The sequence below is a fragment of the Aulonocara sp. 'chitande type north' Nkhata Bay genome, linkage group LG1, assembly GCF_057382095.1.
Source record: "Aulonocara sp. 'chitande type north' Nkhata Bay isolate Kocher_YH1m ecotype deep benthic linkage group LG1, A_spYH_male_GT1.1, whole genome shotgun sequence".
Lineage (NCBI taxonomy): Eukaryota > Metazoa > Chordata > Actinopteri > Cichliformes > Cichlidae > Aulonocara > Aulonocara sp. 'chitande type north' Nkhata Bay.
This window is the reverse complement of record NC_141344.1, coordinates 40,942,860-40,960,685: the sequence shown is the minus strand read 5'-3', so window position 1 is coordinate 40,960,685 and position 17,826 is coordinate 40,942,860. Positions and strand designations below refer to the sequence as shown.

The 17,826-nt window shown below is 40.5% G+C and overlaps 1 protein-coding gene across 2 annotated transcripts in view; it reads left to right on the top strand.

Moving 5' to 3' along the window:
* The window catches only part of cemip (cell migration inducing hyaluronidase 1), a 155,115-nt gene that overhangs the window by 41,505 nt on the left and 95,784 nt on the right, over window positions 1-17,826 (top strand). For both annotated transcript variants that reach the window (XM_086296398.1, XM_086296405.1), the window contains exon 2: window positions 17,488-17,673. In XM_086296398.1, the coding sequence (XP_086152524.1) occupies window positions 17,619-17,673 (55 nt within the window). In that variant the 5' untranslated portion in view covers window positions 17,488-17,618. The remainder of the gene's footprint in view (window positions 1-17,487; window positions 17,674-17,826) is intronic.

Here is a 17,826-nt window from a genome sequence, read left to right as displayed (position 1 = left end):
CTAGCTACACAGGTATGTTAGCATAACATAAACACAGTGAAGCTGGAGGATGAACGCTAACTTTTTTCCACTCGATGAAAGTTAATGTGAGGGTTCCTGATGGTTAGGGACAAATGCCCATGGCAGGATGCTGTAAACGGACCAAACTTCAGTCAGGAGAACAACTGAGATAATCCATCCACAATACGAGGTTAGTCATTAAGATACTGCAACAACATGGAACTAGAGCAGCTGTGAGAGAATTCAACATTAATGAATCAATGGTACGGAAGTGGAGGAAGCAAGAAGAACGAGTTGAGTAAAATTTGACTTATCTGACTGTTTTGTTTCGCTTAATGCGCCTTATAATCCGGTGTGCCTTATGTATGAAAACACACCTGTTCATCGACAGTGTGTTTATAATCCGGTGCGCCTTATGGTCTGAAACATACGGTAAAAATATAATTATAAATGTGAAAACAGTGAAAGAATAAATGATCAAAGGAACAGTTTCTCCAGCATCTCCCAGGGTTACTGGTGCTCCACACTGGAACCAGGCCTCAGGACGGAGCTTGTGGCTGGGCCTTCACTCACAAGCCCTGGACAGATGCAGCCCAAACCCTGAGCTACACCCACCCACAGTCTTACATAAATCAGGTTAGGATACCCATTTAGGTAATTGATGGGATAGACTTGTAGCTTTCTGTCAGCTTAAAAGAAAGCTTTGTTATCGTCATATTAGCCAGTGTCATATTACGCTGTGTGTGTGCCAGAGTTGAAGGACTGAGATACAGGACTGAACTCAAAATACAGTAGGATTTAAAAATAAGAACTTGAACTAGGAAGGTAAAGAATTTGCTAAAGAGAGGAAATGTAAGACGGGGATGTGACCAAGAACAATGGGCGAAACAGACGATATATACACAAGAGGGAATGAGGGTAGAAAGGACATAATCAAACTTGTGACACAGGAGAAGCAAAACTAAACATGATGCTCACGAGATCAGGAAGTTACACATCCATTCTGAGACTCAGACAAGGACACGTGAAATTGACTCTGGGGACTGGGGATAAACAGACATGGCGATGTGACAGACTGGAGACAAAAGGGGAAACAGAATAACATGGAGCAAGACTACACATGGATTATCACGACAAGAGTGGAAACACATACAGCAACTGAGAAAGAACACAGAGAATGACAGACACCTGGAGACAGAGATCTAACAACCAAGGAACTGAACTAAAAACATGGTTAACAAACTCAGAAATAAATAATACTATACTCAGGGATGAAGCCCTACAGAACTAGAATTCCATATCACTTCATAAACAAACAAAACTAAAAAGACTGGGTCGTCAACCAAGGAACCACGATAAGCAGAAATTACACTCTGAAAGAGACAACACTGTAGGCACCTATCCCAAGAAAAGCAGCTACCACGACAGTGTCTAACGAGGGCACTATGCTCAGGAACAAGACTCAACAATATCCAGGTTTCCCTGAGGTGCAGAGCCCTGCAGTGTGTATGGTTTGAGTTATAGTCCGGTTTGCTTTGCTGATTTTTAATGTCAGATCTGCTTTTGGTTTGCATCGATTTACGTCGGGGTAAAGCAGCACTGATATAAGTGTTTGCACTGATGAGCATATGTTCTGCAAATAAAAATTGAGTTATATCATAGACATCGTGACACAATCTTTGTTTCTAAATAAAACATATGTTAGCTGTAAGTCAATCTTGATAGATATGTTTGGTAGTTTTTACTGTCAGTGCTTTGTGTAAAGATGGACTATTCGATTTGTCCAACTTAGTTGAAGGGTGTTTAATTTCATTCCAATAAAGCATAGTGAATTGAAGCAAATAGACCCAGAGAGGATTTGGGGGACATTTATATTATAGCAGGATGAATGCGAATGTGCAGTGAAGGCAAATTCTGGTGGTTTCCAGGTCATTGAAATGGGAATTTGTCATTCCAGCAGAGAGAAATCATTGTGACAGAGGGCAGGGCAGGATGCTCAGCAGTTTGGATAATGACATGTGCTGAGTGAACATGCTGAATTATAGCAACATCTGCCATAGATTCTGTCCTTTCAGCACTGAACTTGTGTGACTATTTTCTGGTGTAATCTTTTCATTTTGATTCAAAGAGAATCCAAATGTATTTGTTATGACTTCCTGGAGCTGATACAGCTCTGCTTTATGATAGTTTTATGATTTGGTACTTGTGGTGATTTAGGATGTGCTTGGGGTAAACAAGGGACCACTGTACCACTATACTACCATATAAATTACTGGAGATGGAAATAATCTTCTTTTGACTATAGTGTTGCCGAATATGGCCAATGTTAAAACTTTTTTTATGTGTGAATGTGTCACTGCTTGAGGCTATTGATTGGCTGCTGTAGTCTGCTCTTTGGGAACTCTGTCGTGGTGAACAAAGTCGTGGACCACTTGTATATCTGTATGACTGCCTGTCTTGGTGCACCACGTCTTCTTTTGAAACCATGAGTAGGAACTCCATCAGTGGTCTCGCACTTCCCCTCTCATGAAGTGAGAGACTTTCTCCTTAATGGCAAAAAGTGATTAAAACAAATCTCTTATATATGTATTTATCGCATCAGCAATGAGCTGCTGGCCACGTGCTATGCCAGCCAGGACTGATAACTGCACCTGCCAGTCTGCTCGCATTGAAGCCATTTCTCAGTCAGTCAAAAGTCATATTAGACTGCTGTCAGCATTAAGTAATGTTTTCAGTTTAGAATGAAACACAATGCTCTGGCCGGAGGTGGCACAGAAACTAAACCTAATCTAATTAGGACAGCCAGAGTAACTGGAAGTAGGGAGGCAGAGCTAAACATAGTGGAGGTTTCAGAAACAAGAAGAAATATTAAGAGCTAGAATTGATTTTCGAGCACTCATGATTTGTGGCTCGACCGTGGCTCAGGGGGTTGGGAAGCGTATCTGTAACCGGAAGGTCGCCGATTCGATCCCCGGGCTCTCTGTCCTGGTCGTTGTGTCCTTGGGCAAGACACTTTACCCTACTTGCCTACTGGTGTTGGCCAGAGGGGCCGATGGCGCGATATGGCAGCCTTGCTTCTGTCAGTCTGCCCCAGGGCAGCTGTGGCTACAACTGTAGCTGCCTCCACCAGTGTGTGAATGTGAGAGTGAATGAATAGTAGCATTGTAAAGCGCTTTGGGTGCCTTGGAAAGCGCTATATAAATCCAATCCATTATTATTATCATGAATGTTTTCAAAGGAAATTAAATCTTTGTTTCTCATGTTGCTGTTTCTGACTTTTCAAAATAAAACAGGGAAATGATGGATAATGCAATAAGACATGCAGATGTAAACACAAAAAGCACGAGGAAGCCCAAGGGTTTCATGGGAAGAAAAGCGAATGCCTGGCAGTATACACCAGTCACTGTACCAGGCTGAAAATACAGGCTCCAAAGTATACAGACAGAAATGATTAGAATTATGCCCTGTGCAACAGAATCAGTTAGCCTCTCACTGCCAAACAAAGTGATTGCTTATCTTATTTCCAGTAAAGAATAAATATTAATATAAAACTACTTGTGAGCACCAGCGGTCTGTCAGCTTTGTATCTGCACTCCACGTAGTAAGGAATTGCCTGAACAAGTAAGTAAGATATCAAGTCTTTGTTGAAAAGTGTGTGAATGTGAGAGTGAATGAATAGTGGAATTGTAAAGCGCTTTGAGGGTCTCGAAAAGCGCTATATAAATGCAATCCATTATTATTATTATTATTATTAAATAATGCTCAGTACTGGTAAGTCACAGCTGGCAGTGTGACACCCATAATTGGAGAAAGATTGCATTTCTCGCAATTTGAAGTCAGAATTTGAACTTTCTAATTTACAGAATTTCTTTTACAGTTGTTTTAAAATTCATGATTTTAGTCTTGAACAGTTTGTTTCGTCTACGGGCTTTTTAAAAAAATTGTGTGCAGGTTACCAAGGATAAGATGTTGAAACTTTTCAGAGGTCTGAAGGACAGGAAAAGGTCTGGTCCTAATGTTATTGGAGGGCAAATCCTTACTAACTGTGCTTATGAGTTAGCAGATTTAATATTTTCTTTTTCGTCACGTGGGTGCTGGTCATGTTGTCACAACAGGGTTCCTTGCATTTGGAGAAAGTGCATTATTGTGCAGTTGACAAACAAAACCCAAAGTCACTCAATGACCACAGCCCTTTGTAATCACTGAGAAGTAATGGCAAATGCCTAAAGATTAAATAAGGGTATTTAGGGTTATGTTGATCTTGGTCTAGGTATGCCAGGATCCCCGTGTGGGGCATCATGTCATGGGCCTTCTTGTAATCAGTCCAGGCAGTGCAGGTTGGTCAGCCTGGTCTTGCAGTCTCGGCTGACTGCTCGGTCTACCAGTAGCTGGTGTTTTGCGCCTCTGGTATTCTTGCCAATTCCTTTCTGTGCTCCTCTCATGTATTGAGAGGAACAGCCAACCCAATCTGAAAAGATGAGCCGAGTTGTCAACTGTGGAAACATCATATGTTGCTAGTTTGCTTTACGATAACAAACATAACCCAAGGATTCCCGTTTGAAACCATCAGCAGACTCCCTAATCCTCCTCAATCCGTTTTCCCTCCCATGTCCTCTAATTACTGTAAAAACATTTCTGATTTCTTCACTGGAAAGATAAACAGCATCAGGTCACAGTTCAAGTCTGTACTTCTTCAAGTCTCTCACCCAGTTCTGTTGTCCAAGTTCAAACTAAATTCCTCAAAGCTTTTTGACAGTCTCATACATGCACACTTAATCCTGCCCAGTGGACATTATCCCTCCTAAATTCATTAAAGTCATCTCCCCCCGGCTCCTCTCTATTATAAATCACTCCCTTTCATTCAAGATTACCGTAAAGCAGCCAGTGTTTGTCCTCTGCTGAACCCACTGCTCCACCCTTCCCCTGCAGCTGACCACACCCTGCTACACAATGCTTACGCTAACAAGAAATGTGTAAGTTCAAGTACTGATTGCACATTATTCTATAGCACTGAATATGTATTAATTAATACTATTTCACATAACGTCATGCAACATTGGCTCATGGGTAAATGTATACAAAAATCATCATATTTATCATATTACTTGTGTTGTGAAGACTAACATTGTAGGCATGGGTATTCCTTATATGGGGAAATAAGTTCTTCATTAAATTTTAATGTCTAGACCTTTTAGTATTTAGTGATGATTGGTTTGTGGTGACAGGAAATTACTGTCAGTCAGTGTAAGGTCCTGAAGTTAAGGATTCCTGTGCGTGTTTGTTTGCACTGAACACTTAATGTGCGACTTATTTTCCTGCAAACGAATCCAGTCTGAACTCACTCACACACACGCATCCATACCTGCTCCACCCCCTCATGCCTGTTAGAATGTGTGTTGAGGCAGGTCTGCTATCAAAACTGGCTGACTGCTGAGTGAATCATATTACCCATTGTCACTGCAGACCTCAGGATGTTGCTAATGATATACATATTTTTAGCACCGAGTTAGGCTCTCCATGTGCCCTAAGCAAAATATGATCCATTCGTCCCCACAAATATGTTAATGTCTGCAGTTTACAGTAACCAGATTTATGGTTTCTCATATGAAACAATAGGTGGAAAAAGCTGACATTTCCTTTTAGATTTTCACTACAGGAAATGCATTTTTACACTATATTACCAAAAGTATTCAATCACCCATCCAGGTCAATGAATTCAGCTGCACTAATTACTTCCACGGTCACTGGTGTATAAAGTCATGCACCTAGGCATGCAGACTGCTTCTACACAGATTAGTGAAAGAATGGATGACTCCCAGAAGCTCAGTGAATTCCAGCATGGTACCATGATAGGATGGCACCTGTGCAACAAGCCTAGTCATTAACTTTCTTTCCTACTGAATATTTCACATTGAACTATTTTTCAACCTTTAGTGGTTTTGTAACAAAGTGGAAGTGATTAGTAAGAGCAGCAATTTAGCCAAAAAGTGGTAGGCCACATTTAATAATGAAATGATGGAACACTGAACTACTGTTTTGCTGGGTATCGATGATTCCATAGTTCCTTCATCCTATTCGTGTAACCCCGCCTGCTGGGGTTACTTGCGTAGTAGCAGTCCAACAGCGCCCTATTTTCATCTCTTCCCACATGTGCCTTCTTGTTCCAGTAGCCCACATATACACCATATAAACACAGTATAACTTCTTCACTGTGTGTCAATCAGGTACATACATTCTTGAATTTGCATTGCGACAAAATGCGTGACAGCATCATTCGCCCAGGCTTGCTATTCTTAGTTAAGATTGTTGTTTTGATTTACCTAATCCTTATTCTGTAGTAACGCAAACACTTACTATCCCAGGTTTGTTTATGTTTTCCACTTTTACAGATTACCTAATATAACATCTCGGTTTAAATTAACTTGGACAAGTTTGTTAAGTTAACATTTTATTTATTTCAACTGTTAGTTTGTCCAGTTTGCTTTGTTAGAGCTCACCTTACTTACCTGTGTTCCAGGAGCAAAGGGAGGAAGTGCTGCCTCACTTCCTGTATTTATAGCTTCCTAGTGCTGATGTCACAGGAAGGGACCGGGTGAAGAGGGGGGATGATGATCTCAAGCAAACAAAATCAGTTTTAGGGGTTTGTTTGCTTGAGAGTTATATGTACTGTTGTAAAATGCAATGGCTATACCTTTGAATTGTGTTTTATTGCTGGTACAGCGTAGCATCATAAGTGTTTGATTATGATTGTAATGTTTAGTAACACCCATTGAATGGAATATTCCACAGGAGAACATTGTGGTTGGGTAGCTTTGGGTAGAGTATTGAAGCAGAAGAACTCAGGTGTTTGAGAGAGGAGGACCAGGTTAGTGTAGCTGAGTGCATGTGACAGTCATTTTGGTTGGCTTAAGTTCAGTTGTGTTTATTTGTACCAAGTTAACTTTGGAGTTATTAAGCTTTTCTTATTTTTATAAATAATTTTGGTCACAATGATGATAAATAAATCACCTGCTACACTGGACAGCATCTGTCTCCTGCCGTTCTTTGGCCAATTTGTCATGCATGGAAATAAAAACCACAGATTGTTTATAAGGAATCATAAGAATTGCAGAGTGACAGAGCGTCTCCCTGTAACCATGGTTACTCATTCTTGTGAACAAATGTATGCTCACAATTTGAGAAGAGAAAAGGAGAGCAGCTGTTGTTTAAGCTTGACATCACTCTGAGCAGGATGCATGATTTTATGGTTACAATGTGATAGATTTGTGGGTATTTCTCGTTGTCCCCCTGATGGTAATAACTTGTGATGCTATAAGGAAAAATAAAAAGACACTAAAAAAGGTTTACATATATTTTTCATGGAATTTTGAAAACGTTCTCAGCATTCAGGCCTCTTCAGGTTTAATAGTTATCTGCCACTGATCCCTGTTGTGATGCATCTTTTTGCCCTTATTTTGACTCTCCCTTGATGAGCACATGATTAACAACGTTTTGTTAATATTCTGAAGTTATATAACTAGCCGTCTGTCTTCCTTGGAGAGAGGTTGCATGGAAAATATTTGTTTGCTTAAAAACTCTCCAGCATCAGGGCACATTTTCTATTCTTTTGATACACTGTTTAATGACATGCTCTTTTCCCTTGTGGCTTTCCTCCTTTATGTTCATGTCTTTCACGCAAAAGGCTGTAAGTGATGAATGTGTGAATCACTTTCTGTCAGCCAGCACAAAGCAGTGCAACAATAAGGCTTTTGCAAAGGCTGACTGCTGTTTGGAGAGGAATACAACAGCAGGAGCCAGCCCTGGAGAAACAATACCACTGGATTTAAAACCACCTTCATTTTCGTCACCTCCATATTGCTGCCTTTCGTTTCCTGCTTTCTTTTCTTTTTGTTCTACAAGTGGTATCGCGATGTGAATCCATTTCCACTTGAGCCTTTATTCTTTTAAAACAAGTTTTGCTCAGCTAGAACATGGATGTCAACTGAATAGGAGGTCAAGAGTAATTACTAACCTTGCTAAAAGCTGAGCAGCGCAATAGCAAATAGCTTTTCCACTTAGCTGTATGTCACAATTCTTGACAATATGCTTTATCCCTTTCACACATAGTGGTCACTACAGTGGACAGCTATTCAAAAGCTGTTTTCTTGTATTCGTGTCAGTGTTGATGGTGTACTTGTACATAAACCACTCCATTGGGCACTGATGTGTCACTCCATACCCTGCCACCCACTTGTCAGCCAGTGGACATGTATAAGTGGACATGTAAAACACTTTTTGAAAAGTACATGTTTAAAAACTGAAGTTCAAAAATCTTTTTTTCATGTCTAAAGATGAATAAAAATACTTGAGAAAAAAAATCCAGATTGAGGTTGTCATAATGCATGCATGAAAGGGTTAATAATGTCACTAAAGCTGAGAACAGGAGAAACAATTATTTATTTTTTATTTATTTTTATTATTAAATATTAGCATTTACTGCCATGGTCTTTTTCCATTCCTGTGCTAAAAACACAAAACAAACCCTCTTCCCCTGCAGTCCCTTGTCAACTGTCCATGAACACATAATAGGGGTGAGTAGGGATGAAGGGTGTGTTGCAGGTACAAGGGAAATGGGGTATAACATTATTTCCTTATTCTTGAGCAGTGGTCCCTCTAAGCTGCACACCTGCGCAATCACGCACTGGCACGGTCTCCGCGCACAGAAAATCTGCTTTGTGCACAAAAAAAATCTAACCTGAATTGAAATTAAAATAAATATGTTAACAATTCATTCTGTTCTGCAGTGTGAGTCAGTAAGTGATCAGTGACTGGCTGCTCCAGACAATGATGCGATTCACATTCGTATATACGCAGCTAATCAACGTCGTTGACAGGCCATGACAGCGTCCTTATGTGCCGACACCGGTGTTTTAGCGAGCAAACGGCGTGGCTGATGTGGAGTGAAGCCACGTTAATGACAACGTGTACAACCACTGGAGATGTGAGCCGTCACAGATGGCACAATTCACGGGAAACGTTTGGCACTCTCCGCCTATGAGCAAAAACAAAAACAAAAAAACCCCAGCCTTTCCTATTGGTGGAAAAATGTACCATGTCGACCAATCAAAAAATGGTATGGCAACATGGCATTTAGTTGTTTAGGAAGGGGGAAGTTTTAGGAGTGACGGCGTGTTTTGAGATGTGAGAGATTTAGTTAGTGTGTTGTCTTGTGTAGTTAGTGTGTAGTGTAGTCAGTAGTGTTGTTGTGTGTGTCAGAACAATGAGGCGACTGCTGAGTGTTACAGGTGTTACAGCAGTGATACATCTGCTGTTGTCAGGGCTGCAGGTATCAGGCTGTTGTTCGCCTTCATCTCATAGTGCAGAGAAATTATGTTTTGGAGTGGCACAAATAATTTGTGTGGCATCAAATTTGATGCAGAACAGCTGATTGTTCTGTAAATAGTGTTAAATGTTTATTTAAAAAAACACATTGGCTGCATTTTTAGGTAAACAGCTGCAAAAAACTCAGTTACCTTTTTTGAAGAAGTAACTATATAATTAATTGCCAACATTGGTCTTTATATACTGTATTTTGCTGACAGAGAGTTAAAGACTCTCTCCCAGACTACAGATTCATACTCATAATACAACTCGGTGTTTTATTTATGGTACGGGACTGCTCAGGGAGTTTGTGTGTTTGTTCAGACACATGAAAAATTAGAGGGAACATTGTTCCTGAGCAAGTAACTTTAAGGTCTCAGGTGGAAGCAGCAGCAGTTACATGAAAAATTAACTCTCTACAGTATTGTTAATAAGTCTTTCTGTCAGATTTAGTGTATTTTTCAGACCATAAGGTGCACCGGATTATAAGGCGCATTAAGCAAAACTAAACAATCAGATAAGTCAAACTTTACTCAACTCATTCCTCTTGCTTTCTTCACTTCCGCACCATTGATTCATTAATGTTGAATTCGGCTCGGTTGCTCCATCCTCGTATTGTGGATGGATTATCTCAGTTGTTCTCCTGACTGAAGTTTGGTCCATTTACAGCATCCTGCCATGCATTTGTCTCTAACCATCAGGAACCCTCACATTAACTTTCATCAAGTGGAAAAAAGTTAGCGTTCATCCTCCAGCTTCACTGTTTATGTTATGCTAACATAGCTGTGTCGCTAGCCACCACATAGCACATCATTATATAGCAGCTAGCCCAACTTCAGTAACCCTACAAACGTCACTGCTGTTTAGTTTTCTGTCTTCATTTATGTTGGAAGTGATAGCAGAGCTGTACGTTTGAATTCTTTCATAAATCTCTCAGTCAGAACGTGCTATATCGTGCTTAGATGGAAACTAGCGAGCTAACTTCCTGTTAACTTCTAACTCCATTAAATTTAATAAATCCTGTTTTCATGGATGCCTGGATGTTAAACTTAATTGTTATACCTGGTAAAGCAGCAACGCTGATCATTTTATTAAAGATGAAAGAATTTAGACAGTTTTTAACTCTCAGTGATGCCGCAGTGTTTGTTTGACTTTGGGACCTGAAGCTGACGGAGTTTTCGACCCAGATTACTCCGAGTCCGCAAGGCTCCTGACTACAGTAACCGTAATGCTCCGACAATCCATCAAGCGGTGGGGCTTCGTAGCTAAATTTAGTGGTAACAAAACAAATTTTTGAGCGCCGTGTGCCACATAAAATTGGTTCGAGGTCACTAAGCACAACCAGAATTCATACCGGATTATGAGGCACACTGTCGATTTTAAGTGCACCTTATAGTGCAGAAAATACGGTAATTATTAATTAAATGAAAGTGTCAGAACACTGTTCTAAGTTGTTCTTTGTAGACCCTTTGGTATAAATGACAATAGTGTACAGTGTGTTGTGTACAATATTGTTTGCTAAAAGATGTATACAAATAGAACATACATTACTTAAAAGCTGACAAAAATGCTGTACCTTTGCATCCAAATGGCCATCTGTTATATCAGATGTGCTAGAGTTGCAGCTGAGAAGTTCACTTTTGTCAGTGGTTACTGACCGCTTACTATCATAAGGTTTTCATTTTGATAAAGTGGAGGTAGAAATTTAAATCACAGTTTTCAGAGTTTTTCATATCTCTTGGGCTAGGTAATACAAAGGCAGCTCTATTGTATTTGAAAGCCTCTTATCCATACAGACCACAGCTGTTCATTTTGGCCTTAGCATTGGGCTGGATTTTAATTGGTTCTATTTGATATTTTTGTGAGAATACCGTTAGGTTTAAATGACTGATAATAACTTCTGTAAGATTCCACACCTCATAATTTGAATCAAGTAGCATGTCCTGTACTTAGAAGAGTAGCTTGTAAGGCTCAAGTTAAAGCATGGACTGTATGTAGAAGATTGATTTACATACCTCTTTCTATTTCACCCACCCATCAGGTTCTGTTCTCCACATTTTCAATCCTCACTAACCATTTGGCAGTTACCGTATTGGTTCTTTAAAACCAGAAGTTACAAAATTTGAATGAGATGGGGATTTGCTAAGTAACCCCAATCTAAGTGATCATGGCCCTAACTTTAAGCCTTACTGGTATCCAGAGGGGTGAGTTATGAGAAAAATCAGCTCCCATGGGAAGTTGAAACTGTTTTTGACCTAGGCTGTAAACATGCATATTAACATGAGAGTCTATGGGATTTACTTGGTTTTTTTTGTCTTATCATGGTACTGGAGCTTTTTCAGACCCCCCGTTTGATTCTAGAGTACTACTAACAGAAACACATGCACTGAACCTGTTTTCACTGGCAAGTCAGGAGCCTTTTAGTCCTTAGAGAAGACAGCATGTGAACTCACTCATGAGGCACTCACACTCAATGCATCAACGAGAACACAAACTAAAGGGTAATCTGAACAGCTCTGCAAGCTCATTTATATGAACTTCTACACCGTCTTAAGTGTGCATCAGTCCAGCTCCTCGAGGAGTATTTAGATTGCACAGTCACAATAATAAATGCAGTTTAAAAACTGCTGCACATACAGGGTCTCACTTATGCACTAAATCATTATTTTAAACAACTGGTTTTGATTTACTTCTGTAAATCCCCTTATCCACCAAGCAACTTTACTATAATGCATCGCATTGGATTTGACAACTTGCACAATTTATGATGGTATAACACATCTGTTCTTACTTATGATGTTATTATTATTGTTGTTCTTGTGTGGTATTGCACTGCTGATGATAATGTTTCCCAAATATACTATACCCTCAGCTGCAAATGGAAGAATCTTTTGTGCATTCAGATTCAGGTAGTGCTGTCTTTTTAGTGGAATAAAAAAACATTCTGATGTGATTTTTCCATGCTTATCTTTTCAACAAGTGAAAACTTAGATTTGAGTTACGTATGACTTACATTTACAACAAAAGATTTTGAGACGATTCGGTTAATATGGAGACAAGACTTTCATTTCTAAAAATAAAACTGTGCAGTGATGTCACTAGGAAACGAAACAGTAGGGCTGAACGATTATGGAAAATAATCTAATTGCGATTTTTTGCCCCAATATTGCGATTGCGATGCGATATGCGATTATTTTTTAAGGTCTTTGTCTTCTGTATTATTAAACAAAGACAAGCAATACATCATATAGTATGGCCAATACTATATTACATTAATTTTAAACTGTTCTTTCCTGGAAGACAGACCTCTGTTATGATGACATGAGGTGATGCATGAATTGATGACTGACATTTTTATTTAACTTCTTCAATCACAACAGTATATTTGAACATACACAATAGTTTATTTTTAGCTTACAAACATCTGAGCATAAAGTGCTGACAAGGAACCCTGGTGTAAACATTAAAATGAAAGTCAGTACAATGTGCAGATTGCAGAAATATACATAAACAAAATCAGTGGCTTTACCACACTCAGTTTTTCGACATCTGTGAACTACTAGACAGTCATTCAATTAAAAAATAATATTAAATAAATAAAACTAATAAATAAAAAATACACACATCTTACTGATCTCTGCAGTCAGTAACATTACACATAAAGTGCAAACATAATAGCAATTGTATAAACACACACACAAACACGCCTTTAAATTAAAACTGGCTGAACATCTTGATTATCTGCAGTAAGTAACAGCAACACAGCACAAACTAAAGTGCACAATGAGTATGGCTCAGTTAGCCATAATCATCCTAGCTCACAGGTTTTTTGCTAGGAAGACTAGCATATCTACTTTTGCTGGCTTTAAGGATGAGCGAGTGCAGGTCACTATATTCCCTCCAGTGCTGAACAGACACTCTGAGGGGGCACTTGTGGCTGGCACACACAGATATTTGCGGGCCATCTTGCACAGTCGTGGAAAGTGAATGTTGTGCACCTTCCACCAGGCTAAGGGATCATCCTCTCCGTCAATGACAGGGGTCAACAGGTAACTATTCAACTCTGCCTCCACGACATCTTCAAGTGGCAGAGGCAAAGCTGAAGAGGCCGCACTGGTTTTAAAAAGACTACCAATAGTCTTCTTTGCCTTTCCCCCAGAGGCCTGTGCACTTGGAGAATTTTGAGCAGTTTCAGTGCGAGACCTCTTCTCCTGCCAGATGGGAAGAGAGACATTAGTTTTGCAGTTAGCTTATTTTTAAATATTATGTGTTTGTGGAAATATAATTTTCAAGGATTTACCTGATTATGTGTACGTCTAGCCGATTCCACCATTTCTGTCTTCAGTCGGGCCTTAATGGCAGGAAGGTTGTCTGCGCTGATGTATTGCGTTTTGAACCTAGGGTCCATGAACGACGCAACATCCAAAAGCTCCTGGGTGTTGAGGTCACTATACTTGTCGTTGAGGTATGCCAGGACCTTGGTTTTAATTGATCTAGTCAGATCAGTGTCCGCAGCATCTTCAGCCAAGACTGATGTTGCCAGAAGATGGAGAACTGGCTTGAGGTAGGAGATGCTCACATACTCTTCTCCAGAAAGAGCATCAGTAAATTCGGAGAGAGGATGCAGTGCCTTATGAATGGACTCCAACACTTCAGCATCCTGCCAGGTTGGGATGAGGGAGCGTGCATGTCGGTCACCTGTCAATACCTGCGATATGGCTTTCATCTGTTCCAGCACTCTGGCAATCATTTTCTCTTTGGACCTTCATCTTGTAGGGCACTCAGTAATGAGAGAGTGCTCAGGAAGCTTAAGCTCCTTCTGTGCCTCAGTGAGTGCTGCCTTTTTCTTCCAACTGTGCGAGAAGTGCCCCACCAACTTCTTGCACAGCACAATTGCTCTTGATACTCTACCATCTTTGATTGCATTTTCTGGAGGGAAAAAAAAGAAAGTAAAAAGTAAAATTAGTGTTAGACATACAATTGCAGTTATGATGCAAGGTTTCACCATTTCTCTCTCTCTCTCTCAAATTCAAAGTTGCTTTATTAGCATGACTATGGGAACAGTGTTGCCAAAGCTACTGTTACATACATCATGACATACAAGAACATAAGACCATAAGACAAAAACAAAAAAGAAAATACATAAGAAGAGGTGGGTACATCAGGGTGGGGTTGACATAACATATCTAGAATTAACAGCAGTAAAGAACAAGATAAATAATAGTGTGGTGTGTTTGTAGGAGAGAGTGATACACAGGCTCGCACATACATGCATGCACACGCACACACTCTCTCTCTCTCTCTCTCTCTCTCTCTCTCTCTCTCTCACGGCAGTAACTTACCAATAGCAAGATGTAATCTGTGTCCGAAACACTGGAGCCTGGTCCATTCGTTCAGCTGTGCTGCTTTCACCATATTTGACGCGTTGTCCGTCGTTATGCAGACAAGGTTGTCTTCAGGGAGATCCCAACACGCAAGCCCCTCTCTCAGGCCAGCAGCAATGTTTTCCCCTGTGTGGTCTTCGGGGAAGTAGGCCGTTTGTAGGCTGCGAGCTTCGAGGTGGAGGTCTTCGGTAATGTAATGCACCGTCAGACTTTGATAGGGCTCTGCTGTACGGCTTGACCACATGTCTGTTGTCGCCGCAAAAAACTCAACAGCCTTTAACTCCGCTGCGACCCTCCGCCTACATTGCATATGTAGCTCGGGTATTGCAGTCTGACTGAAATACGTGCGGGAGGGCATTCTGTACCTCTTATCCAGTGTAGTTACCAAATTATTGAACCCAGGCTTGGTCACCGTATTGACGGGCATCATGTCTTTCGCGATGCAGTGGGTTACTGCTTTGGTGATTTCCACGTGCCGTTTTGAAGTGCGTTCATATGGCGTAACACCGTCAAACAGTTCGGTCAGTGATCCTTGCCGAGTAACGTTACTAGGTTTATTCTGCACACTACTAGATTTTTTAGCCATACATCTACCATACTCTGTTTTGTGCCGAGTCTTAAGGTGCTGGTACAAATTCGTAGTGTTTCCGCGAGATGTAGAAACTCTACCAAGACAGGTTTTACACAGTACCTGACTCTGTGCGACATCATCTGTTTTAAACCCAAAATATTCCCACACGGCTGATGTTCCATTCCTCTTTGGTACTAGCATCCCCGCAGGCTCTGGTTCTGTTGAACCTGAGGCCATTGTGTAGGCTACAGCTTTGCTTGCTAGTTCACTCTCGGTAGACTGTTTCAAAACTTTGCTCCCCGTGTCACGTGACCAGAGTGCAGCCTCTGTGGTTAGACAATCTCGTTTGATCATATCACATGTTTTACTCGCGCATGTCACGTAAACGGAGTATAATCGCAGCGTATAATCGCAGCCTTTGCGGTTAGAAAATTGCACTTGATCATGTCGCGATATTATCGCAAATGCGATATATCGTTCAGCCCTACGAAACAGTCCCGTAGGTTAGACAAACTGACAGCAAATGTATTTCCCAAAGAAAACATTGCATCTGATCTGGCACGAAGCGGAACCGCTGCTCACAGATCAACACCTCTCTTCTTAACCTAGCTTCAGCAAGTCTTTCCCATAGCATAACAGTAGGGCTCCTCAGTTGTATCCCTTTGTAGCTGATGCAGTTCTGCACATTACCCTTATACTTGAAAATCAGTACCGGTACCTTACCTCTAAAGAGAAAGCCAGCCACCCTTCGGAAAAAGCTCATTTCTGCCACTTGTATCCACAGCAAGATTAGAGGCCAGATTAAATAAACAGTGATTTCCACATGGAAATTTTGTTGTTCAACTATGACATCCACAAACCTCATATTTGCTTAAATGGGCTCCTCGCAAGAAAGAAAAACAATCTTTTATTTTCCTTTTGTTGCAACCGCCTCATCATTAATTATTTGCTGCCAGACAAGATAAACATATTACACTAATACGCAGGGGAGGAAACCTGGGAGAAATGTTTGCTGTGAGCGCACACATGAATACAGCCAAGACGAATGGCAGAGCATTTTCACAATCTTTCATTCATACTGGACACTGATAAAGTATATTTGAAAAAAGGGGAAGGAAATAAGTAGCATTAACAAAATGAAGTCTAGCAAACAGACTGAGTCCATAGTTCATTAAGTTAGCATTGTTGTGAACAGTGATTCAGAGTTCATCGTCGGCCAGTGTACCATAGCTGACTGCACTGAGAAAGTCACACTAACTGTGTCCCCCATAGACAAACAGCAAGCTAATTATAAGATAAAATAAATGATGATTAATTATTATAGCACTCTTTTATGCTCACAGCATCTTGCTGCATTTCCCACATGGCAGCATGAACTAATTAAATCTAATCAAAGCATCAGGATACTGTGTTTTGTCATTAAGTGACTTTTTTTCAAAAACAGAACACACTTTCCATTAATTAATCTGCAGTGAACATTGCACAGATATTAAATAAGTAACTGAAAATGCAAAATGTTGCAGCATATTTTTAGGATGCGGTTGTATCCCTGTGCAGCAGCTGTGGCAGTCTTCTTTATGGATGGGGAGACTGTGGATGCTGGTACCACTTTTAGGACACCTGGGAACGCCACCGTAAATCTGATGGCAAAATGGCAGATCCTCCCACAGTTCACTTGTGCTGTCTGTGTCTGTCCAAACATTTCCTAAGAAAACGAACAGTATTTTTTATTCACAGTGTAGAACCTTTTCTACCAAAGTGTTTGTAAAAATGAGCAAGTGAATGCGCACAGAGCGTCTAGTGTTGAGTTGGGCAACAATGGAAATGCACTGATCAAAGAGAGCTGGATTTAAAGTATAGCATAGTGTGAGACAGTGGCTGCTGCAGTCAGTTATGAAAACTGAAGGAAAAATAGCAGCAACAGTGAATGTGATTTATTTCTACTTTACAAAACTATCCAGTATATCGTTAACAGAGCTATATGAAGTTACATAACCCTGTAAGACATAGTAAAAAAAAAATCTAATGTTCTGAAATGCTAAATAAAGTGTATGACAAAGCTATCCTGAAATGTGGATAGCATGTGATGTTCCATTACAGGTTTGTTCATTCAATCTTTGTCTATTTGTACATGTCTGACTGATCCCTTTGCATTTCAATGTGATATTGTAGGTGCTTTTGGTGGCCTCCCTCTGTGAACTTGGCACTTGGTACTCTGAAACCACCTCTGAAGCCCACTGGGAGGTCTGCCGCAGCCTTTGAAAGCCTCAGGTGCAAAGTTGGTCAGCGGCAGGCTGAGAGAGATGAAGACGTGCGTCGTGTTCCTGGCAGCTCTGCTGCTCCCGACCATCCACGCAGGTAAGAAAAGCCAATTTACTCTGTGTCTGAGTGTGTGTGTATGTACTTACCCACAGTGGGAAGTGCACGTTTCATGAAACTTATGGTAAATTTGCATAGGCATGTGTTTTTTGTATAGGGTAAGAATGTTTTCACACAAATTTAATTGAACAT